Raw genomic sequence first — 24,395 nt, 5'->3', positions numbered from 1 at the left:
ATTATTGTTGTTATTTTTCCAGACAGGGTCTTGCTCTGTCACCCAGGCTGGACTACAGTGGTGCAATCATGGCTCACTACAGCCTTGAACTCCTGGGCTTAAGTGATCCCCTGACCCCCAGTAGGAACTACAGGTGTGGTGTGCACCACCACACTTGGCTGATTTTCTTTTTTAAATTTTTGTAGTGATGGGGTCTCACTGTATTGCCCAGGCTGGTCTTGAACTTCTGGGCTCAAGCAATCTTCCCCCCTCAGCCTCCCAAAGTGCTGGGATTATAAGCATGAACCACAACACTCAGCTATATTTGTATTTTTTTATTTATTTGGGTTTTTTTTGAGACAAGGTCTTGCTCTGTCACCCAGGCTGGAATGCAGTGGCATGATCATAGCTCGCTGCAGCCTCAACCTCCCAGGTTCAAGCAGTCCTCTCACCTCAGCCTCCCGAGTAGCTGAGACCACCAGCATGTGCTACCACTCCTGGCTAATGAATGAATGAATGAACGAATGAATTTATTTATTTATTTAGAGATGGAGTCTCGCTCTGTCACCAGGCTAGAGTGCAGTGGTGCAATCTCAGCTCACTGCAACGTCCGCCTCCCAGGTTCAAGTGATTCCTCTGCCTCAGCCTCCCGAGTAGCTGGGACTACAGGCACGCGCCATCATGCCCAGCTAATTTTTGTTTTGCAGTAGAGACAGGGTTTCACCATGTTGGCCAGGATGGTCTCAATATCTTGACCTCGTGATCCACCCACTTCGGCCTCCCAAAGTGCTGGGATTACAGGCATGAGCCACCGTGCCCAGCCTAATGAATTTATATTTGTAGAGATGGGGTCTCTCCCTATGTTGCCCAGGCTCATCTTGAACTCCTTGGCTCAAGTGATCCTCCCACCTTGGCCTCCCAAAGTGCTAGGATTATAGGTGTGAGCCACCACACCTGGCCTGATTGAATTTTCAACTTGTAAAAAGCTTAGTCTTCTTTTGAGTCTTACTTCTTCAAACACCTTATCCTATATCCTTTTCATAGTAGTCATCCCTTAGAACTTTCCTACTCTTTTATGGCCCTCTTGTGTGAAGCAAAGCTAGCTGAAAAATACCAATCCCTGTGATTCAGAAGCAGTTAGGAGGAAAGTTGGTCTTACATAATAGTTTTTAAGAGGGCTTTGATGAAGAACTGCAAGTGCTGGTTAAGGAAAAACGAAATCTTAGGTAACACCTTCATTGACTTTATAGCTATTCTCTTCTGATCAGGCTTGGAGCCTGAAGAGAGCTTTAGGTGCCTTTCAAATATCAGTGTTTGATATATATGTGTTGAAGCCATGGATTAAGGATTTGTCCAGTATTGACTGGTTTCTGTTATCAGGGTGCAGCCAAAGTCCTGATCTTTCCCGTGGTACAGCAGTTCACAGAGGCCTTTGTTCAGGCCCTCCAGATACCAGATGGCCCCACATCTGACAGTGGGTTTAAGATGGAGGTCCTAAAGGTAAACACTTACTACCAATGAAATATTTGGAGTTTGAGGGGCTGGTCTGAAATCATTTATTTCTTATATATCACTCATAACTTGGGTCCTTTTCTCTTAACTTCTTAGGCAGTGACAGCCCTAGTGAAAAACTTCCCAAAGCACATGGTGTCCTCCATGCAGCAGATTCTGCCTATTGTTTGGAACACCCTAACCGAGAGTGCAGCTTTATATCCTTTCTTGAAAGTTTAAGGGAGCTACTACCACCTATAGTTAGGAATCTCGCACTGGGTTTCACATTCATATGGTTCCACTCTTCTTACACAGGCTTTTAGTGTTGGAATATGTAACATTTCCATGTAGATTATATGTAAAGCAGACTCCAAATTCTATTTCTTTACTCTTCATCATACTTATGTGAGGACAGAAGTAAATTACACAGAAGAAGTAGAAGATCCTGTGGATTCTGATGGTATGTAGTTTATTTGATCTTTATAGAAATACCAGTTAGTGGGAAAAGAAAAAGAAGCCAGAGATGGGGGCGGGAAACAGTAACTTGAGAGGCTTCACTCTATTAAGTGTTTTCTAATTCAGTTTATTTTCGATGTATTCGATGTGGGGAAATGAGAATTGACAATCTTTAATCTGTTCCACATAGGTAGTTGCATAAATCTCATAAAATCGTAGAATTTCTGCGTTGGAAGAGATACTTTTAAGGCCATTTAATCTAGCCTACTTCTGGCATTTTGTTGTGTTTCATTTGGGGGTCCCAGATCATGAATCTTTCGTTTCTGTTTTAACATTTCTCATTATTTCAGATTAGAACAATAGACATACTGGAAAATATATCCAGTGTTTCTGATTCTTTTACTTGAAAAACCAAAGAATATTTAATATCCTCAAAATTACGTTTTGTGACCTCTGAGCCCTCTCTCCCAATTCCTCAGGAATAATCATTAGCAAGTACTTTAAATATTCAGTAATTTACAAAGGTTATGTAGTTCATTTTCTGCATATATGCTTTCCTTTTGCTTTCTTGTCATTAATTTCTTCTCTTCTGTATTTCCTGCAGGTGAAGTCCTGGGCTTTGAAAATCTCGTCTTTAGCATTTTTGAATTTGTCCATGCTCTACTAGAAAATAGCAAATTCAAAAGCACTGTTAAGAAAGCCTTGCCTGAATTGATTTATTATATTATCCTGTACATGCAAATCACTGAGGAGCAGGTAAATAATATTTGAGAGACAGTTACCATCTTGTATTTGGAAAGTGCAACTTGAAGAATATGAGGTCTTGGTCAGGTGAACACTTTATTTCTAAAAATAGACACAAAAAGAATAATTTCATGTGAAGTTCTGGGAAAGGTTTGACATCATTTTATTGCCAAATCCAAGGTTTTGGAGTTCACCACCATACCTGGCTTTTTTTTTTTTTTTTTTTTTTTTTTTCCAGCAAAGTACTATACTATGTTGCCCAGGCTAGTAGTCTCTAACTCCTGGGCTCAAGCAATCCGCCCACCTTGGCCTCTCAAAGTGCTGGGATTACAGGCATGAGTGACTGTGCCTGGCCCACTTTTGCCATAAGAAAATCTCACAGGACCACTAACCTAAGACCCTGATTTTTAGGAGAATCTATTCCTTCCCTAAAGTAAAATGTAATAATCAGACCATTAGCCTGATGGTGGGTCATCAAAAGCAGCAAAGAACGTTCAAAAATTAGATAACGCCTCGTTTAAAACAGCACAAGAATTGACATAATTTTCACAATAAATAGTCCATCGACTTAATCTATTCAGAAAATCGATCTATCAAAGGGTAACCGCAGGTTGACATTGGCAGAGAGCTAGTAATCAGCCAGATTCTAAAAGAGAGCAATAGCCATTGCTACCTACCTTGCTACTTAATAGTATTTATTTCTCTACATCAAAAAGAAAAGATTTTTTTAAGCTAGAGTTTTTGTTTCAGTTTTTGTTGTTGTTGTTTTGTTTTGTTTGTTTTTTTGGGACAGGGTCTTGCTGTTTTGCTCAGGCTGGAGTGCAGTGGTGTAGACAAAGCTCACGGCAGCCTTGACCTCCCAGGCTCAAGCCATCCTCCTGCCTCAGCCTCCCGCGTAGCTGAGACCACAGGCATATGCCACCATGCCCAGTTGACTTTTTTATTTTTTGTAGAGGTGGGGTCTCACTATGTTGCCCAGGCTGGTCTCAAACTCCTGGGCTCAAGCAGTCCTCCCACCTTGGCCTCCCAAAGTGTCAGGATTACAGTTGTGAGCCATTGCATCCAGCAAAAGGCTAGAGTTTTGTTCAGGATTATAGGTTGAAATCTTCCTGTATCTGTTGATGAAAAGCTATGAATCAGATTGGCAGCATCACAAAGACATAACTTGATCTTTTCAGATTAAAGTATGGACAGCCAACCCCCAACAATTTGTAGAAGATGAAGATGATGATACATTCTCCTATACTGTTAGAATAGCAGCTCAAGACTTGTTGCTGGTAAGTTTACCTTGATACTTCAGCCACATAATTTCTATCAGTCACTTGAGCATTTCTTCTTTTTTGTAGACAACTAATCCAAGGTGAGCAGTGTTGTTGGGTGGCTTTATCTCAGACTTTATTGGGGATGCAAGAGAGTTTCTGAAATGAAATTCGAGACTCAGAAATTCTAAAATCATTGCTACTGGTTCTAACTTACAACTAAATATTAGATAAAAGAATTGTGCAGACCATAGGGCCGGGGTGCGGGGGAGAATTGTATAGAGGATAAAGTGTTCCATGAAGTAAGGGTAGTTGAATCAAGAACATTTCAGTTTATGGCTGGGCGTGGTGACTCACACCTGTAAACCCAGCACTTGGGGAGGCCGAGGCGGGCAGATCACCTGAGGTCCAGAGTTCGAGATTAGCCTGACCAACATGGAGAAACCCCATCTCTACTAAACATACAAAATTAGCCGGGCGTGATGGCGCATGCCTGTAATCCCAGCTACTCGGGAGGCTGACGCAGGAGAATTGCTTGAACCCGGGAGGCGGAGGTTGTGGTGAGCCAAGATTACACCATTGCACTCCAGCCTGGGCGACAAGAGTGAAACTTGGTCTCAAAAAAAAAAAAAAAAAACCATTTCAGTTTAATTCACTCTTCAACAAGAATCTATAGCACAGACAAAAGATTTTTGTCTATTCAACAAGAATCTATAGCATAGACAAACCTAACAAAACAAAACAGATTGCTGAAAGATTAACATCCAAATACCTGCTCATGTTTTCTTTGCCTCTTCTGACTAGAGCATAGAGTTGTCTCTAGGCTGAAATACTAAGAAGAAACTGCCACTTGCTTCTTGTTGGGTAGGAGATTTGTTCTCTGTTGATGAATCACTTCTCATTATCATTTAGTATTTCTAAGGAGCTGTGAAAGATTATATTCAGTTCCAATTAGTAGATTAGACTTATTTTTCTATCATCAGTCTCCAAGAGAGCAAATATTTGGTCCATTGTCATCCAAAGCTAGATCTATTATTGCTCACTTATGCTCTGCTGAATATAGCCAAAGGAGCCAACTGGTTAGCCTTACAATGCCTAGGCACTACAGAAATACAGATACTACTTTAATTTCATTAGAGACCCTGACCTACTGGTATAACATTTTTAATACAATTAGGGGTTTGCACATGTATGTGAAAGAGCTTGAACCAATCACTTCTAACAGTCATGACTGAAGCGGTTTACAATTAAAATGCATTTAATGGGCACAAACAGATTTATTAGCTCTTCTCTCTCTATAGGCTGTGGCCACAGATTTCCAGAATGAAAGTGCAGCAGCCCTGGCTGCTGCAGCCACTCGACATTTACAAGAAGCTGAGCAAACCAAAAACAGTGGCACTGAGCACTGGTAAGAGTGAGCCGCTAATTGGTTAAGATGCTTTTGTTTACCCCTTCTTAAAAAGTCTTGAAAGGATGGATTTATTTTTATCTTAATTTGAAAATCTGGTTTTAATTTAATAACAGATTTAATCTCTTATTATTAAAATTTCACTCTTTTCAGCTATAGGTTAGAATGGAAGGGCTTAAGGTAAATGACTCTTTTGGAAGAGATTGTGCTGGAGTGCCCTTTTCTGAATCTTGTTTCCTCAAATATTTATCTTTTTTGGCAGTTTAGTATGTTTTACTAGGCTGTAGTATCCTTTCACAGGTGGAAGATCCATGAGGCATGCATGCTTGCCCTAGGCTCAGTGAAGGCCATCATCACTGACAGTGTGAAAAATGGCAGGATTCATTTTGACATGCATGGGTTCCTGACCAATGTCATACTTGCAGACCTCAACCTCTCAGGTATGTTTCAGCACGTGCCAGGATTCTAGAAACTCTTTAAACCTGTTGTGGGGTGGGGGGGAGGGATCAGCATTGGGAGATATACCTGATGTAAGTGACGAGTTAATGGGTGCAGCACACCAACATGGCACATGTATACATATGTAACCTGCACGTTGTGTACATGTACCCTAGAACTCAAAGTATAATAAATATATATATATATATATAAAAAGGAAACTCTTTAAACCTGTCATTAACTTGGTTATATTGTTCACTTAGACTGGTAGGCCAGATATTCTTGTGTCCTTTGAGTGAAAATTGTTTGCACCCTACAGCTTGAACTCATCCGAACCTCTAAAACAGCCCAGAGGCCGATTCAAGCTTCACCTAATAACAATCTAATATTGCCTAGTTCATAATTCTTCCATGATGTTTATGTTTCTTCCCAAATTGGCGTTCCCATTCATGGTTGTTTTTGGCATTTGAATGGAATCCAAATCTGGTTGCTGTACCTTGAGAATTATTGAGTACTGCTCCCATTGTTAAGTCCAGAATGCCCTCAGGCATTCTGTATCAGGCACATTCTTCCTGTTTGTTTCCTGTCATTTTTCTCAAACTTTATTTTTGGCCAATATCCAAATAATTAAAATGTTCCATTCTCATACCCATGTTAGCCATCTGTCTTAAAAAGAAAAAAGTAGGCCAGGCGCGATGGCTCATGCCTCTAATCCCAGCACTTTGGGAGGCTAAGGCAGGTGACTCACCTGAGGTCAGGAGTTCAAGACCAGCCTGGCCAACTTGGCGAAACCCCATCTCTACTAAAAATATAAAAATTAGCTGGGTGTGGTAGCAGGAGCCTGTAGTCCCAGCTACTCAAGAGGCTGAGGCAGGAGAATCACTTGAACCAGGAGGCAGAGGTTGCAGAGAACTGAGATCACACCACTGTATTCCACCCTGGGTGACAGAGCGAGACTTGGTTTAAAAAAAAAAAAAAGGTAGCCCTTTACTATTAGACCGATTTCTTCCGCAATACAGAGCAGTAGCTAAGAATCGTTGTCTATGTGGCATTTTCTGCTACTTGCTTCTGCCATGCCATGCCTTTTCTCATCCTTGGAGCCAGATCCCCATCCGAAAACACTGCCTTTGCTTTCTCTCTCAGTACTTAAATCATGGAACCTTTGGTATTGTTTGCTCCATTTTCAGTCCATTTACTTCCTCTCCATAGGATAGTTCTGGGAGTAGCTTATGTCATTTGAAAATGTTCTGCTCTGTGATTTTTAAATAGGTAATCTATTATCGGGTGTCTCAGTCCATCACTTCCATTCTCTGAATCACAAATTAAAATGGTTGTACATCCAGAGCTCAGATGCGTTGGGAATATCCTGTTTCACTCTGTACTTATCATATGCTGCATTGTTGAATATGTTTTCTTACTCCTACTAGTAAGGTCTCTGAGAGTAGAAATCATGTCTAATCTTTGTATCCTACAAGTGTCTTGAGTAGGCATCCCATAGTTACACATTGAATGATTTCTGAAGCCCATCAACACATTTCTTATAGAGTTTACCCTAGCAAAGATTTTTCAAAAACTTTGGAAATTTTAGAATATTTGTTATTTAGTCTGGAAAAAGGCTCAATATATATCATTTGTTAATCCTGCCTGTAGCTAAAACCTTTTCTACACCAACCATTCTGAAACTTTTTGGTTACAAATTATCAATAATTTAAAAGACATTTTTATGTGGCTTTAATTTATTAATATTTAACATACTAAAGATTAAAACTGAGTTGTTTTTAAAATAAAAGAAATGGAAACATGTATTCCACTGGCTTTCAGAGCCATGATATCACATACCATATAACCTCTGGAAAACTCCACTGTATACTTGTGAAAGAATGAAAGTGAGGCCGGGCATGGTGGCTTATGCCTGTAACCCCAGCACTTTGGGAGGCTGAGGTGGGCGGATCATGAGGTCAGGAGTTCGAGACCAGCCTGGCTAACATGGCCTAACCCCATCTCTACTAAAAATACAAAAATTAGCTGGGCGTGGTGGCACGCGTCTGTAATCCCAGCTACTCAGGAGGCTGAGGTAGAAGAATTGCTTGAACCCAGGAGGCGGAGGTTGCGGTGAGCCGAGATTGTGCCAGTGCGCTCCAGCCTGGGCAACAGAGCGAGACTCCGTCTCAAAAAAAAGAAAGAATGAAAGTGAAAAAAATAATGTTTCTATATTACTGTGAAAATAGTTTTAACTTTAGGGAATTTCTGGACCATCCTTTGGGAACTGCTTCTGTACATTATCAGTTTCTCACTTACAGTGGTTGGACTTATGATTTTTCAACTTTACAGTGATGCCAGAGCAATATGCATTTAGTAGAAACTATACTTCAAGTACCCTTACAACCATTCTGTTTTCACTTACAGTATAGTATTCAATAAATTATATGAGATATTCAACACTTTATTATAAAATAGGCTTTGTGTTAGGTGAGTTTGCCCAACTTTACGCTAATGTAAGTGTTCTGAGCATGTTTAAGGTAGGCCCGGCTAAGCTGTGATGTTCAGTATTAAATTTAAATGCATTTTTAACTTACAGTATTTTCAACTTACGATGGGTTTATCAGGAAGTAACTCCATCATAAGCAGAGGAGCATCTGTATTGTGTAATTTGACTGGCACAGTTTATTAGGTTCTGTTCAGTGTTTTCCGTCAACAAGATGTTTATTGTGTGAGTAAACAAGTTAAGCCCTGTGACAAGCTGAATAAGAATAGTCTCTCCTCAGCAGCTTATAGTAAACAAGGGTAGTAATCCTTACATTAGTGGCTAGACTATCAAACGAAATATATAACATGTAAGAACACTAAAGACAGAATTACTGTGGCATAGAGATAGTTAGAATTGCTTCAGCCTAAGAGATGAATTAGGTAATGCAAGGAGGTGAATATGTTGGCTTGCAATATGAACAAGGCAGAGAGCTGGGAGAGTAAGATGTAAGTTGCTAAGGAGGGATGTGTACTTGAGTTTGGAAACCATAAAGGGAAATCATAGGTAATGCTAGAGTCACTGATCTTAGGGAGCCTTGAATAACGTGATGACTAAGGTAATCTTTATTTGGTGGACTATGGAATTCATTGACAGATTTTAAATAGAAGAATGACATGATCAGAGCTATAATTTATGTTTTAAGAGTGGTCCAAGGCTGCACGCGGTGGCTCATGCCTGTAATCTCAGCATTTTGGGAGGCCGAGCCGAGTGGATTGCTTGAGTTCAGGAGTTCAAGACCAGCCTGGCCAACATGGTGAAACCCCGTCTCTACTAAAAATACAAAAATTAGCCAGGCGTGGTGGTACGCACCTGTAATCCCAGCTGCTCGGGAGGCCGAGGCAGGAGAATCGCTCGAACCCGGGAAGCAGCGGTTACAGTGAGCTGAGATTGCGCCACTACACTCCAGCCTGGGCAACAGAGCAAGACTCCATCTCAAAAAAAAAGAGTGGTCCAAAAGTGGGAATAAACTAGCAATGGAGATGGCAACTTAGAAGATTAAGTGGGCGGGTACCATGGCTCACACCTGTAATCCCAGCACTTTTGGAGGCCAAGGCAGGCAGATCACCTAAGGTCAGGAGTTTGAGACCAGCCTGACCAACATGGAGAAACCCCATCTCTACTAAAAATACAAAATTAGCTGGGCGTGGTGGCGCATGCCTGTAATCCCAGCTACTGGGGAGGCTGAGGCAGGAGAATCACTTGAACCAGGGAGGTGGAGGTTGTGGTGAGCCGAGATCGCACTATTGCACTCCAGCCTGGCCAACAAGAATGAAACTTCATCTCAAAAAAAAAAAAAAAAAAGATTAACTAGTAGTACAGGTAAGGAATAATGAGAGCTGGGGGTGAGGACTGGGGTGGTAAAGTCTTTTTAGTCTAATAATATTCAAGATCTACTTTGCTCAGAAGAGACAAGGGAAAACTGGGAAATTGATTTTGTACCACAGGTCACACATTTGCTTTCATCATACAAGGTTATGCTTTTTCTCTCAAATGAGTTGTACATATTATGTAGCATCTATTTACTTCTAAAAAATTGAGGAATGGAGGGCCGGATGCGGTGGCTCATGCCTGTAATCCCAGCACTTTGGGAGGCCTAGGCAGGCAGATCACTTGAGGTCCAGAGTTTGAGACCAGCCTGGCCAACATGGCAAAACGCCATCTCTACTAAAAATACAAAAAATTAGCCGGGCGTGGTGGCAGGCGCCTGTGATCCCAACTACTCAGGAGGCTGAGGCAGGACAGTTGCTTGAACCCGGGGGACGGAGGTTGCAGTGAGCCGAGATCACGCCATTGCACTCCAGCCTGGGTGACAGAGTGAGACTCCATCTCAAAAAAAAAAATTGAGGAATGAATGTGGGAAAGAGAAAGAACAAGTAAAAGGAATTTTCATTTTCCAGCCCCTAATTGTTCTGTCTTTCTCCCAGTGTCTCCTTTCCTCTTGGGCCGGGCACTTTGGGCTGCCAGTCGGTTCACTGTTGCTATGTCCCCTGAACTGATCCAGCAGTTCCTACAGGCAACAGTTAGTGGTCTTCACGAGACACAGCCCCCATCAGTTCGAATTTCTGCAGTGAGAGCCATCTGGGGGTGAGTATGCTACCCTAGCATGATAATTATCTTAAGGGAAAGTTGCTCAGGTTAGATATAACAAATCACAGTTTTCCAGTGTATTATGTTGCTTGGAAATCCCTGCTAATGATATCCTTCAGGGTGAATGTTGGAAGGACAGGGAAAGAAACCATGCTAGAGACATGGCTTTTGTGAGTCCAGAAGATGTCCTGTTCCTTTCTGCTCCTCTTCCTCTTTAAATTCGCTCCAGTCCTGGAATCATCTAGGCAACTCCCTTTCTCTCAATAGTGAAGAACCTGAGGTTTGGAGAGAAAAATGTTTTGCACAGGGTTGCACAATTGATGAATGATAGAAGCAGGATTAGAGTCCACATCATTTTGTTGGTTGATTATATTAGAAACCAAATCTGGGATAATGTGACCTAGAAACACTGCTTATTTTTTCCCAGTTTTACCTATCTTTTTTAAGGCTAGTGTTACTAATGGATCAAAAGTCATTTATTTATATTCCTACGCAGACTAGAAGGACCATTGTTGTTTTAAGGAATATCGTAGGCTCAAACTTAAACATCTCAACTGAATCCTATAACTACCAACACAAAATTTATTTTCCATGTGCCTGCCCTGTCTTATCTTTTGAGGCAGAGGAGTATCTTTTGAGATGCCGTGTGTTATATGTCATTAGAAAGCATTCAAGAACTGCCTGTTTTAATTAAATGGTTAATGTTATGACCATAAACACAGTCCCATCTTTTTCTGCTTCAATCTAGGTGAAGCAGATCTTTGGCTCTAAAATAATTAAAAAGTATCATCTTAAGAGGCAAACTAAGTATAGCTTTTTCAGAAAGCTCTAAGACCATTGTAAATGTCTGAGAAGAGAGAGCCCTAACCTGCTTAAGGCATGAATGTTATTTTAAGGGTTTTTCTGAGTTTGTACCTGTGGTCACTGCCTGTTTAGCTTCTGACCTTAGTGAAACTTGATTTCATTGGAGAATTATCCACTTTGTGTTGTGATTTTATGGAAATGTTTGCAGCTGCAAGCTGTGAGAGGAGTTTGGTATGAATGTGAAAGTACTTTGGGTAAAATAAGCCCATTACTTTCCAGAGTGTTTTAGGTAGACAGCAGTACCTATCAGGCATACTTACCAACATTGATTCTCTCTGGGGGAGATTAGAGTACAAAGAACTTTCATTCTCTGTTATATATATAAAATATTTTGTTTGTTTGTTTGTTTGTTTGTTTCAACAAGTTTATATTACTTTTATAATCAGAAGAACTGTGAAGAAAACTTTTATTTTTAATGTTCATATCTCTTGGACCACATGGGTAGTGGTTTAATAGTTTTCTTGAGAGATGTAACAGATATCTCTGTAGGATGACAAAAGCTGTGGATATGTGGGCCAGAGAAATGGACACTCATATATGTTTACAAAATTTTATATTCATTGTCAAACACTGGATTCCTTGAAGCCTATCTGTGGATCCCGATTAAGAACTGTCCTATGAATGGATCATTAGCTATCTTTCTTTCAGTCAAGAGTTTCCCTTTGGTCATTTCCTATTTGGTTTACCAGCCAATTGCAGTCTGGCTTATGTCCGTGTCACACTATTGGAACTATTTTTCTTTTTTTTTTTTTTTTTCTTTTCTGAGACGGAGTCTTGCTGTCTGTCGCCCAGGCTGGAGTGCAGTGGCGCGATCTCGGCTCACCACAACCTCTGCCTCCTGGGTTCAAGCAATTCTCCTGCTTCAGCCTCCCCAGCAGCTGGGATTACAGGCATGTGCCACCACACACAGCTAATTTTGTATTTTTAGTAGAGACAGGGTTTCTCCATGTTGGTCAGGCTGGTTTCAAACTCCTGACCTCAGGTGATCCGCCCGCCCCCACCTCCCAAAGTGCTGGGATTACAGACGTGAGCCACCGCGCCCGGCCTGCAGCTGTCTTTTCTAATGTCACTAGTAACCTTTTAATGATCAGCATTCCACCGTTGCTTTTCTTTTTTTCTTTAGCCCCAGTTTTAATTTATTCCTTCATGTCATAGTTTATGTATCATTGCAAACTCCCTTAAATAATCTCTGAAACAAGATACTGATTGACAAATAATTATACTTGTTTCACATTTTTCAACTCAAATTTATGGTCAGACTGTATTCGCCTCATTTCAATCAACAAATATTTACTGAATGTTGCTTATCATGTCCAATATGATACAGTTGTTAAAAATACATTGTCTAGGACCAGGCACGGTGGCTCACACCTGTGATCCCAGCACTTTGGGGGGCCAAGGCAAGTGGATCACCTGAGGTCAGGAGTTCCCTCCATTTCCCACTTCTATTCTAAGAGTTTATAGTTACTTTGCCCCTCTAATGAACTTGAAACTGTACCGTATGGTAGATTACAGAGTTTGCATCATCTGTCTACATCATGCTGGATCTTAAATGCCATGCTAAAAGAGGTTGGACTTTATTTTGGAAGTCGGTGTTTCTTTAACTTGTGTTACTCCTAACACCTAATCTTCTCTTTACCCTAAAGTCTCCAGGGGAAACTGATGTCCCACGAAAATATTATATATATATCCTGTGGCTTCCTATACTGCCTGACATAATATGACTTTCTTCTGAAGTACCTCTGTCTCAAGTTCAAAGAGAACAACTGGGCTACCTGCCTTGGCCCCCCACAGTGCTGGGATCACAGGTGTGAGCCACCGTGCCTGGTCCTAGACAATATATTTTTAACAATTGTATCATATTGGACATGATAAGCAACATTCAGTAAATATTTGTTGATTGAAAAGAGGCTAATACAGTAAAACTATAGAGGGAACTTTAAATCCTACAGCTAATAGGCTGATTTTGAAAGTGTACATAAAATGTTTATATAAATTAAGCTTGTTTCAGGATGCAAAAAAAAAAAAAAAAAAAACCTCAAGAAAAAAAGCAGAAGTTTTTAAAGAAAATAGCAAAAGTCAAAGAAATAAATTACAGAACATAGAAATGGTGGTGTTGATGTTTATATAATACATCCAGAAAGAAGTAGAAACTTAAACCTAACTTTAGAGTTAGCTTTATAAAGCTACACATACAAATGCTATAATATGTGAGATTGATTGGGAAAACCAGGAATTGAATTTTTTTAAATAATTCTTGCTTATCTATCTCTCTCTAGTTATTGTGACCAACTGAAAGTCTCAGAGAGTACCCACGTGCTCCAGCCCTTCCTCCCCAGCATCCTTGATGGCTTAATTCACCTAGCAGCCCAGTTCAGCTCAGAGGTCCTCAACCTGGTGATGGAGACCCTGTGCATCGTTTGTACAGTAGACCCCGAATTCACAGCAAGCATGGAAAGCAAAATCTGCCCCTTCACCATCGCCATTTTCCTAAAGTACAGTAATGGTATGCTGCCAGGGAGGATGTATTATGAGGGGCACCAAAGAAAAGGTGGTGGCTGGTGAATTTAAATGAAAGATTCCCTAGGTCTGGTCTTAGCTATGAAGCTATGGTTTTAACATCGTAAGCAAAGAATCTGGCTTTCAATTAGCAAAAAATAGAATTGTGCTGTAAATGTAGCAGCATTAAAAAATAGAGTACCTATTTCTGTAACACTTACTCTCTAGTAAGGACTTAGGGATAAAGATAATAAATAAAGGGCTAATAAGCAAGAGACATAATTCAGAACTTTGATGATAGAATAGGAAATTGGGCAAATGAAAAGCCTCCTAAAAGAAAAGGGCTAGGACTATAATTTAGAAAAGGAGATACTAAAGAAAGATATATCGAAAAGTTTATAAACAAAGGTATTCACTAGATATTTTTTACAGTAGTAAAAATTTGGAAATTATAAAAAGACATTAGTTAATTATATCCATAAAATGAAATACTGTGCAGCCATTAAAAATCAAGCTTAAAAGGAATATCTGAAACCATGGGAAAGAGCTTACATTATAATAAATGAAAAGATACTTTTCCCCAAAAATCCATAGAATATGATCCCAAGTTTTGATTTTTCTTTTAGAAAAGCATGTATGTATAGATAGGTATGTTTTAAAAAAAAATACATCAAAATGTTGAGTGTTTAGGTAGTGGAATTACAGGTGTTTTCATTATTACTTTTCTGCATTTTAAGATTTTTTTTCCTGTAGTGAATGTATTTATTAATACCTTATTACTAGTAAAATATTAAGGATTCTTTTTTTAAAGAGAGAGCTCCGATATTGAAGCTCAGAAAGATGTACAGGATAAGGATTATTTATATAATGTGATATACTGAACATGTTATTTGATAGCTTTTTCACTGAAAAATGTGTACTGAGGAGCTTTCCACATTGTATTCTTGGATATATCTCATTCTTTTCAGCCATTACTAATGTTCCATAAAATGGGTATATCATAATTTACCCATTCTGTTAATGGACATCTAGGGTATTCCCAATTTTTTTCTATTACAAACAATGCTGCAGTGATCTTTTAAGGTATACTTTAATGCACATTGCCTATATTTTTCCATACTAAATAGAGGAGGATGTTTTGTTCTATAGATAAAGAAGATTGAGCTAAAGTTCCCTTTCTTCATAAGGCTCTGCTTTTTAGGAGTTTTGCCTTTTGCCCCAGAAGTAGCTTTGAGAGTTTTTCATGTCTACCATGGCTACCCCATAGGAAATATGTATGATTTCTCTCATGCATCAAAGCCAGTGTTTTGGCAATTTTTGCAGCTTTCATGTCTTCTTAAAGTATCAGTTGGGCTTTTTTTTTTTTTTTAAGCATTTGGTTTTATAACGTAGGTTTCACAAGAATAAAGACTTTAAAGATTTTTCTCTAGAAAAAGCCACATTTTGTTTTATGAGTAGCTGTTAATGACTAGTCCCTACTTTAATGAAGCCATACAAAGTGTACCTCTTGCAGATTTAGGATCTCTCCTGTTCTTTCAGGTTATTCATGTGGCCCCACTAGGTCCCGGGTGTGTGATAAGTAATCAATGCAGAAGTTGTTAACTTAGGTTAGGGCCAAACAACAGGCATCATTAAGCGAGAAGCAGATGCAGATCATCAGGCAGGGGGATTCCGTGTTGCCTTATCCACTTCAGATCCCGTCGTCGCCTCACTGGCTCAGGACATCTTCAAGGAGCTGTCCCAGATTGAAGCCTGTCAGGGCCCAATGCAAATGAGGCTGATTCCCACTCTGGTCAGCATAATGCAGGCCCCAGCAGACAAGATTCCTGCAGGGCTTTGTGCGGTAAGTGGCTGTGTGTGTGTGTGTGTGAGAGAGATCTACAAGTGCCACCCACAGATGCATCTAGCTGACAAGAACCTAATAGCGTTAGAGATTCATGGGGTGATTTTGCTGAGCTCTTTTGCCTGCAAGGACAGTGGGTGATTCTCTGAAGCTTTAAGAAAATGGCTTGGCTTGGCGCGGTGGCTCATGCCTATAATTGCAGCACTTTGGGAGGCCGAGGTGGGTGGATCACAAGGTCAGGAGTTCGAGACCAGCCTGGCCAATGTGGTGAAACCCTATCTCTACTAAAAATACAAAAATTAGCCGGGCGTGGTGGCAGGCATCTGCAGTACCAGCTACTCGAGAGGCTGAGGCAGGAGAATCACTTGAACCCAGGAGGCAGAGGTTGCAGTGAGCGGAGATCGTGCCACTGCACTCCAGCCTGGGTGACAGAGCGAGACTGCCTCAAAAAGAAAGAAAGAAAGAAAATGGCTCTTCTTGTTCCAGAGGTACCCTCAGTGAATTGAACAGAGTGCCACCTTTACACAGTGCCACTAAGTATCACCTGGTTATCTAATCCACTACCATGTACTACTGCCCACCCCTATGGCTAATCAATTAGTAAGCTATTATGAGAAGGCTGAGAGCACTACCCATTTAATTATTCCTTTTATTTTGGAAACTTGCCTTTCATTAATAAGCTTTCTCTGGGTTGCTATGTAATACCCATCCAGTAAGGATCTTGGTTGTTGGGCAACCCCCACCCCAGAGGCAATTCTGACTTTTATTTTCTTCTCTATTTCAGACAGCCATTGATATCCTGACAACAGTAGTACGAAATACAAAGCCTCCCCTTTCCCAGCTTCTCATCTGCCAAGCTTTCCCTGCTGTGGCACAGTGTACCCTTCACACAGATGACAATGCCACCATGCAGGTATCTGAGACATGGAGAGTAGAAGAGGGAAGATAGCTCCCCAGCCATGGGCTTATACTATGCTGAGAAATCTGACATGGTTTTATGCTTTTGAAATACGGAATTCTCAACTCCATATTTACTTAGCAGATTCAGGAAGAGTTCAGTCTGCAAAAGCCAAGCATTTCTGGTGCTTTGGAGCATGTTACAGTTTTTAAAAATATGGATACCAAGCACCCTGCCCATCTGTATTGGGTATTGCTACTGTGAAAGAGATTACAGACATCTAGACTTGGAGCCATAAGAAAGTCTTTCTGCATATTTCTTCTAGTAATAAAGTCAGCAGAGTGATGGGCCTCTAGAGAGGGGAGACATGCCTGAATATTTTTCTCTTTTTGTTTCTTGGGTGAATTGGTTACCTTTTCAGGTGTGTGCTACTGTGATTGATTAGAAAGGTTATAGGAACTTGCCAGTGAATATTGATCAGCTTGGAAATCCCTAGGCAACTAGTGGTTTGTGTAAGACCTATATAAAGACCTACAGTATCCCCAGTTATTCCAAGATTGTAAGCATATTTTTTTAGTACCAGAGGTAGACCTTTATGATTAAAATTCATTTTGCTTGGCCATTGTCCCTTGTGATTAAAAATATATATATACACATTTGTGAGATAGCTGATTAGGTAAAGGGGGAATTATGTAATGCACGTCTATGTCTGTAACAGTAAATGTCTTAACTCCAGTGGTATGAGCCCACCACAAACATTATAGACTCACCGCTTTTATGAGGCATAGGCCTCTGGGAACATTTGTTTATACAGACTGAGGGCCTTCTGGCGTCTGTCCCTCAATTACTAATCTTGCTTGCCACCCCTGTCTCCCCAGAATGGCGGAGAGTGCTTGCGGGCCTATGTGTCAGTGACCCTGGAACAAGTAGCCCAGTGGCATGATGAGCAGGGCCACAATGGACTGTGGTATGTGATGCAAGTGGTGAGCCAGCTCCTGGACCCCCGCACCTCAGAGTTCACTGCGGCCTTTGTGGGCCGCCTTGTTTCCACCCTCATCTCCAAGGCAGGGCGGGAACTCGGGGAGAATCTAGACCAGATTCTTCGTGCCATCCTCAGTAAGATGCAGCAGGCAGAGACGCTCAGTGTCATGCAGGTAAGAGAGCAGTGGGGAGTGGGCTTCCTACTCCCTGGCTGATAGAAATGAAAATTAGTATTTTGGTCCTGAGTTATTTTACCCTCTTACTAGCCTTGTAGGACAGTTAAGTAAAATGGGACCTGTCTGATCTGTTTGGCCTAAGAAACATGGACAAGGAAATCTCCCATGTTTTCTTGTCCTGTGGATAATACCCTCAGTGTAGACTCTTATTTCTTATCTGACTGGCCAGTTCCCTCTCATCTCCTATGTCTCTGAAATTGATTTCCCTGAAGCAAATGTCCTTATTTTCTCCTAGTCCCTGATCATGGTGTTCGCTCATCTGGTGCACACTCAGCTAGAACCTCTCTTGGAGTTCCTGTGTAGCCTCCCAGGACCTACTGGCAAACCTGCTCTAGAGTTTGTGATGGCTGAGTGGACAAGCCGACAGCACCTGTTCTATGGACAGTATGAAGGCAAAGTCAGGTAGAACCCCATCTTTCTTTTCTGGGCATTCTGCCACCACTCATATTTCTTTTTTTCTTTTTTTTTTTTTTTTTTTGAGACAGTCTCACTCTGTCGCCCAGGCTGGAGTGCAGTGGCACAATCTTGGCTCACTGCAACCTCCACCTCCTAGGTTCAAGCAATTCTGCTCCTGCCTCAGTCGTCCGAATATTACACACATGCACCACCATACCCAGTGAATTCTTTGTGTGTGTGTGTGTGTGTGTGTGTGTGTTTAGTAGAGAGAGGGTTTCACCATGTTGGCCAGGCTGGTCTTGAACTCCTGACCTCAAGTGATCCACCCACTTCGGCCTCCCACAGTGCTGGGATTACAGGTGTGAGCCACTGCTCCTGACACATATTTCTTTTTTTTCCTGATTTGCTCCATTGATTTTTGTTTGACATTTCAAATGGCTCTCTGTATTCCCTTTTCCCTGTCTTTCTTTATTGCTAACGCACATATGTGAATAGCTGCCATCTTGAAATCCCCAAAAGACAGTCAACACAGGTAGACTATATATTTCTGATCTCTGTTTACAAGAGATCCCTTCTCTACCACAGACTTCACACAGCTAAGTGCTGCTAGTGGCTTATTTTCCTTTATAAGCCCAAGCCTTGGCCAGGCACAGTGGCTCACACCTATAATCCCAGCACTTTAGGAGGCTGAGGCGAGCAGATCACCGGAGGTCAGGAGTTCAAGACCAGCCTGGCAAACATGGTGAAACACTGTCTCTACTATAAATACAAAAAATAGCTGGATGTGGTTGTGGGTGCCTGTAATCCCAGCTACTCGGGAGGCTAAGGCAGGAGAATCGCTTGAACCAAGGAGACAGATCACGCCATTGCACTTCAGCCTGGGCGACGAGCGAAACTGTCTCGGAAAAATAAAAATAAAAAATCCAACCTTCTAACCCTGGCTTCCTAACTTTTTATCCTGGATTTTTATACCACTGATTCTTATCACCTTGTTGCACCTTACAATATGGTGCAACCTTAGCTTTGTTCAAGAAGAACAGGTCACCTGTAATCCCGGCACTTTGGAAGACTGAGGTGGGCGAATTGCTTGAGACCCACCTGGGCAACATGGTGAAACCTGTGTCTACCAAAAAAATACAAAAATTAGCCAGGCACGGTGGCACATGCCTATAGTCCCAGCTACTTGGGAGGCTGAGGTGGGAGGATCACCCGAACCCAGGTGGGTCAAGGCTGCAGTGAACCATGATCACACCACTGCACTCAGCCTGGGTGACAGAATGAGACCCTATCTCAAAAACAACAACAACAACAAAAAAAAAAAGCACAGATCTCTTTAAACCATCTCATGAACTCTAGAATCTCATTTTCAGCTGAACTCTCTTAGCTCTCCTAATTAGTTGTTAACGGAATTTTCACTATCAAATAGAGGGTCTTAGGACATAATTGCTTATCTCCTTGGAGTGAACTCGAGATGGGCGGCTGATTGACCTTTTTTTGGATCTTCCTTGCCAGCTCTGTGGCACTCTGTAAGCTGCTCCAGCATGGCATCAATGCAGATGACAAACGGCTACAGGATATCCGTGTGAAGGGAGAGGAGATCTACAGCATGGATGAGGGCATCCGCACCCGCTCTAAGTCAGCCAAAAGTGGGTGCTGCTGCGATTCTTCCAATCCTCTCCCTATACAAAGGGGCTAAGGATACCTGGGTGAAGGGAAGGAATGCACTGTGGTGTATATTTTTAAAACAATTGTTGGTGATGGGTTTGATAAAGAAGAAGCAGGAAACTTAGGTAAAAGGGATCAGAACATATGGTTTCTTCCTGTTGTGGAAAATGGACAAAAATAGGCCAGGCATGGTGGCTCATGCCTGTAATCCCAGCACTTGGTGGGAGGCCAGAGTGGATGGATCACTTGAAGTCAGGAGTTTGAGACTAGCCTGACCAACATGGTGAAATCCCGTCTTTACTAAAAATACAAAAATTAGCCAGGCGTGGTGGTGGGCGCCTGTAATCCCAGCTACTTGGGAGGCTGAGGCAGGAGAATCGCTTGAACCTGGGAGGCAGAGGTTGCGGTGAGCCAAGATCGTGCCACTGCATTCCAGCCTGGACAACAAAATGAGACTCCGTCTCAAAAAAAAAAAATATGCAGGCGTGGTGGCTCACACCTGTAATCCCAGCACTTTGGGAGGCCGAGGTGGGTGGATCGCCTGAGGCCGGGAGTTCAAGACCAGCCTGACCAACATAGAGAAACCCCGTCTCTACCAAAAATACAAAGTTAGCCAGGCATGGTGGCGCATGCCTGTAATCCCAGCTACTCGGGAGGCTGAGGCAGGAGAATCGCTTGAACCCGGGAGGTGGAGGTTGCAGTGAGCCAAGATCACGCCATTGCACTCCAGCCTGGGCAATAAGAGCGAAACTCTGTCTGAAGGAAAAAAAAAGACAAAAATAGTCTCAGGCACCAAGCATCCCAGCTTCCAGCTTCCAGCTTCATTCAGAAGCGTGGGCGCAGATAGTCAGCATGTCTTTGTTAACTGAGTTGCCTTTGGCCTGTAACTCCAATGATTTGCAGGTAGGGAGTATAGAGCTGCTATCTTTAATGTAGATTTATAATTACCTCAGCTGTCTCTCAAATTGTAAGTCATTGGGACTGGAGTACTGGCTCTATACGGTTCCTTGGTTTCAGAGCTTTATTACTAACAAGACTGTATCTCCTTTAATCCCTGAACTCTCATCTCTCCCAGCTTCTGAACTGTTACAATACCAAACAATAAAGTTATTTAACTTTAAGTCACTCTTTGGAGACTGAATATAGTCAGGTACAGTGAAAGTCTGAGGGGTGGTGAACTCTGGTGAGTGGCACTGAGGAGAGGACAGGGGTACTTCCAGAAGTAAGCTCAGTGACACTCTGACTTGAAACCTTTTTCTTCCTTCCCAGACCCAGAACGCTGGACAAACATTCCTTTGCTGGTCAAGATCCTAAAGCTGATCATCAACGAGCTCTCCAACGTCATGGAGGCTAATGCCGCTCGCCAGGCCACTCCTGCAGAGTGGAGTCAAGGTGCACCAGGCCCTTACTCCCAGGAGACTTTTAGCCTGGCAGATCAAGTTACAAATTGTCAAATTATCAACTTGGTTTGTTGAGTCACTAATTGAAAAAAAAAGTTGATGGAATGGCTGCTCTGTGGCTGGCACCATGCTAGGCACTAGGCATGTAGAGCTGCTTCTCCAGTCTGCCATATGAAATCTCACAGAGGCTGGGGTGGGAGGCAGCCAGGAGGCAAGCTAACATAGCCCTTCTTTGGTTTGATTCTTCTTAAGAGCCTCTCAACACTTATATCTCCAGGTTCTTTCATTGAGACTAACCAGGAGGGTTTGGCCATTTCTGATTCTCTTTCACTGGGGACTACAAGCCACATTGCAGAAGGCTTTGGGGCCCTTCTATTCTGGCCTATTTGGATTTGGGGAGGGAAAATGCATGAATGTGCTCTAGCTCTAGCTGCTTTTCATCTCCAAGTAGATGACTCCAATGATATGTGGGAGGACCAGGAGGAGGAAGAGGAGGAGGAGGAGGATGGTTTAGCTGGCCAACTTTTATCTGACATTCTTGCTACAAGTAAATATGGTAAGCTGTTTGATAAGAGGACAGCCGTGGTAAATACCTTTTCTTTGCACACTGATCCCAAGAATGGGGTACCCAAGAAAGGGGAGAGGTGGGCCCACAGGGACATTTCTTGGGCTTTTGCACCTTCCGCCTCAGTCATGTGGTAGTATATCACCACTCAGGGCCTGATCATGGGCCTTTGTCCTGACCCGCCCTGTGTTGGCTATGTCTAACAGAGGAGGATTACTACGAGGATGATGAGGAAGATGACCCTGATGCCCTGAAGGATCCTCTCTATCAGATTGATCTGCAGGTGAGGGTGTCCAGAGATATCTTGCAAATGACAATGTCCCAGGCCATGGAAACAGGAGTATGGGCTCAAATCCATTTATAGCCAGGCATGGTGGCTCATGCCTGTAATCCCAACACTTTGGGAGGTCAAGGCGGGAGGATTGCTTAAGCCCAGGAGTTCAAGACCAGTCTGAGCAATGCAGGGACACCCTGTCTCTACAAATAATTTAAAAATTATCTGGGCATAGCGGCACACCCCCGTGGTCCCAGCTATTCGGGAGGCTGAGGTGGGAGGATCGCTTGAGGCCAAGAGGTCAAGGCTGCAGTGAGCTGTGATCATACCACTGCACTCGAGCCTGGGCGACAAAGCAAGACCCTGTGTTCAAAAAAAAAAAAAAAATCCATTTATAATTTAACATGGGAGCCTCATGGGAAAGAGTTCCTGTCTTGTTGAGTGGTCCAGGGTTTAGGGTGGGCTGGAACTTTGCACTTGATGTGTTGTAATTCATCTTCTAGAGGCTATGTTGTGAAGGTCCTTGGGGTGATACAGCCTTGGAAAAATGTTGTTTCCCTGTGGATTACCTAAACTAGATCCAAGAACATGAAAGACCATCCTTCAGGGAGCTGGCATTTGTCTAAAAACCAACATTCCCTGTGCCATTTGATTGTGGTTCTTGCTCCACTGCAAATGGGTGACTTGCAATGTCTCACTAATGCCACTCTTGCTCTTTCCTCCAGGCATATCTCACAGATTTCCTCTGCCAGTTTGCTCAGCAGCCCTGCTACATAATGTTTTCAGGCCACCTTAATGACAATGAGAGGCGAGTTCTACAGACCATCGGCATCTAAAAAGGGGAGCCTTTCTACATTTGCTCCTTCTGGGCCAGCCGCAAACCATTTTGCAGCCCTCACTGGCCTTGAGATGCACTTTCTTCTCAACCTAAAGTGGCATCTTGACCCTTGGCCCTTGGCCTCGGCAGTGACACTGATGACAATTCAGACCAGGCTCACCGGTGCCGTCACTTAGGAATGCTGGAACAAAGGACATTTCTCAAAGTTCCCCTGAAGACATCCCATCTCTAGAACCTTTTTTCTCCCCGACTCTACCCCCACCTCTGTTCCTAGAGCCCTCTGCTGGCGAGTCCAGAAACATTATTGCCCAGAAGGATTATGTGTTTATGGATTATTTTGCCCCGCCTCAGGAGCACAGGAAGTCACTACCATTTATATTCTAAAACAGACCTATCTATGTTCATAGGACTTCTGATGTGTTCAGATAGGAATCCTCGTGAGAGATCATTATGCTTTGTGCCCTGGACCACTGCTGCTCTGGGTTCTCAGGAGGAACAGGCAAGAGCAGCTTCATTCTAATCCTTTCCAGTGACCTCAGCCTTGCTTCTCTTCTACAACACTAAGGCTCCTCTGTCAGAGGAGGTCGTCTTGTTTTTGCCTCATTGCATGACATAACCCTTCCCCTCAAGCTGTTCCTATACATACATGCACACACAAAATAAGCCAGACAGATGGCAATTTGATCTTCCTTTTTTAGAAAAAAAAAAAAATGGGGAAAAGGGATTTTTTTAAATCCACCTGACCCAACTATATTTAATATGCCTCTCCCACACATTACCACAGAGTCTGATATTCAAAGGTTATCCCCTTTCCCTCAGGAAGCCTCTAAAGTGCTTAAGTTGTAGCCCTCAAATTTGCAACATGTATTTTTCTAGGACAGTAAAGTAATCTTTACAAATGAATTTAGTTGCATGGTATAAGGTGTCTCAGCACCTGTTTGCCTTCTATTCCCTTCAGAAGGTAAGTAAAAGTAATGGGGGAAAGGATTAGGTGGAGCCTGTCTAAACATTCTAGTGTGTCTTGGCAAACATAGCCTGAAATGATTCTTAAAGAACTGGCATTGTTTAATCAAATATTTTTAAGGGAGATTCCTTAATTGGGAAGTTTAGTCTGTTTGGGGTTCAAAGAGTAAATGAGGATTAGAAAATCATGGAGAGAGGCTGGGCGCGGTGGCTAACGCCTGTAATCCCAGCACTTTGGGAGGCTGAGATGGGCGGATCACTTGAGATCAGGAGTTTGAGGCTAGCCTGGCCAACACAGTGAAACCCGCATTTCTACTAAAAATACAAAAATTAGCTGGGCATGCTGGTGCGTGCCTGTAATCCCAGTTAACCTGAGATGCTGAGGCAGGAGAATCGCTTGAACTTGGGAAGCAGAGGTTGCAGTGAACCGATATCACACCATTGCATTCCAAGGCGAGACTCAATCACACACACACACACACACACACACACACAAATCATGGGGAGAAAGATGAAACCTGTGTTCCCCTTTTTTTGGTAGTGCCCACATCTGGTGCCCCATTTTTAATAACCACAGAATATT

The 24,395-nt window shown here is 42.3% G+C and overlaps 1 protein-coding gene across 5 annotated transcripts in view; it reads left to right on the top strand.

The window, feature by feature from the left end:
- The window catches only part of IPO9 (importin 9), a 47,972-nt gene extending 24,220 nt beyond the window's left edge, over positions 1–23,752 (top strand). For 4 of the 5 annotated variants that reach the window (XM_514097.8, XM_063793844.1, XM_063793847.1 and 1 more), the window contains 18 exons: positions 1,360–1,479; positions 1,588–1,688; positions 1,872–1,930; positions 2,531–2,682; positions 3,849–3,947; positions 5,231–5,337; positions 5,638–5,777; positions 10,228–10,387; positions 13,534–13,760; positions 15,448–15,596; positions 16,381–16,509; positions 17,373–17,648; positions 17,947–18,113; positions 19,620–19,753; positions 21,042–21,164; positions 21,624–21,728; positions 21,944–22,020; positions 22,737–23,752. In XM_514097.8, coding sequence (XP_514097.2) covers positions 1,360–1,479; positions 1,588–1,688; positions 1,872–1,930; positions 2,531–2,682; positions 3,849–3,947; positions 5,231–5,337; positions 5,638–5,777; positions 10,228–10,387; positions 13,534–13,760; positions 15,448–15,596; positions 16,381–16,509; positions 17,373–17,648; positions 17,947–18,113; positions 19,620–19,753; positions 21,042–21,164; positions 21,624–21,728; positions 21,944–22,020; positions 22,737–22,847 — 2,436 coding nt within the window. In that variant the 3' untranslated portion in view covers positions 22,848–23,752. The remainder of the gene's footprint in view (positions 1–1,359; positions 1,480–1,587; positions 1,689–1,871; positions 1,931–2,530; positions 2,683–3,848; positions 3,948–5,230; positions 5,338–5,637; positions 5,778–10,227; positions 10,388–13,533; positions 13,761–15,447; positions 15,597–16,380; positions 16,510–17,372; positions 17,649–17,946; positions 18,114–19,619; positions 19,754–21,041; positions 21,165–21,623; positions 21,729–21,943; positions 22,021–22,736) is intronic. The other variant, XR_010151249.1, reaches the window with a different exon arrangement.
- The last annotated feature ends 643 nt before the right edge of the window (positions 23,753–24,395 follow it).

This window comes from Pan troglodytes, chromosome 1 (assembly GCF_028858775.2).
Source record: "Pan troglodytes isolate AG18354 chromosome 1, NHGRI_mPanTro3-v2.0_pri, whole genome shotgun sequence".
Lineage (NCBI taxonomy): Eukaryota > Metazoa > Chordata > Mammalia > Primates > Hominidae > Pan > Pan troglodytes.
This window is presented reverse-complemented; position numbering and strand designations above follow the sequence as displayed.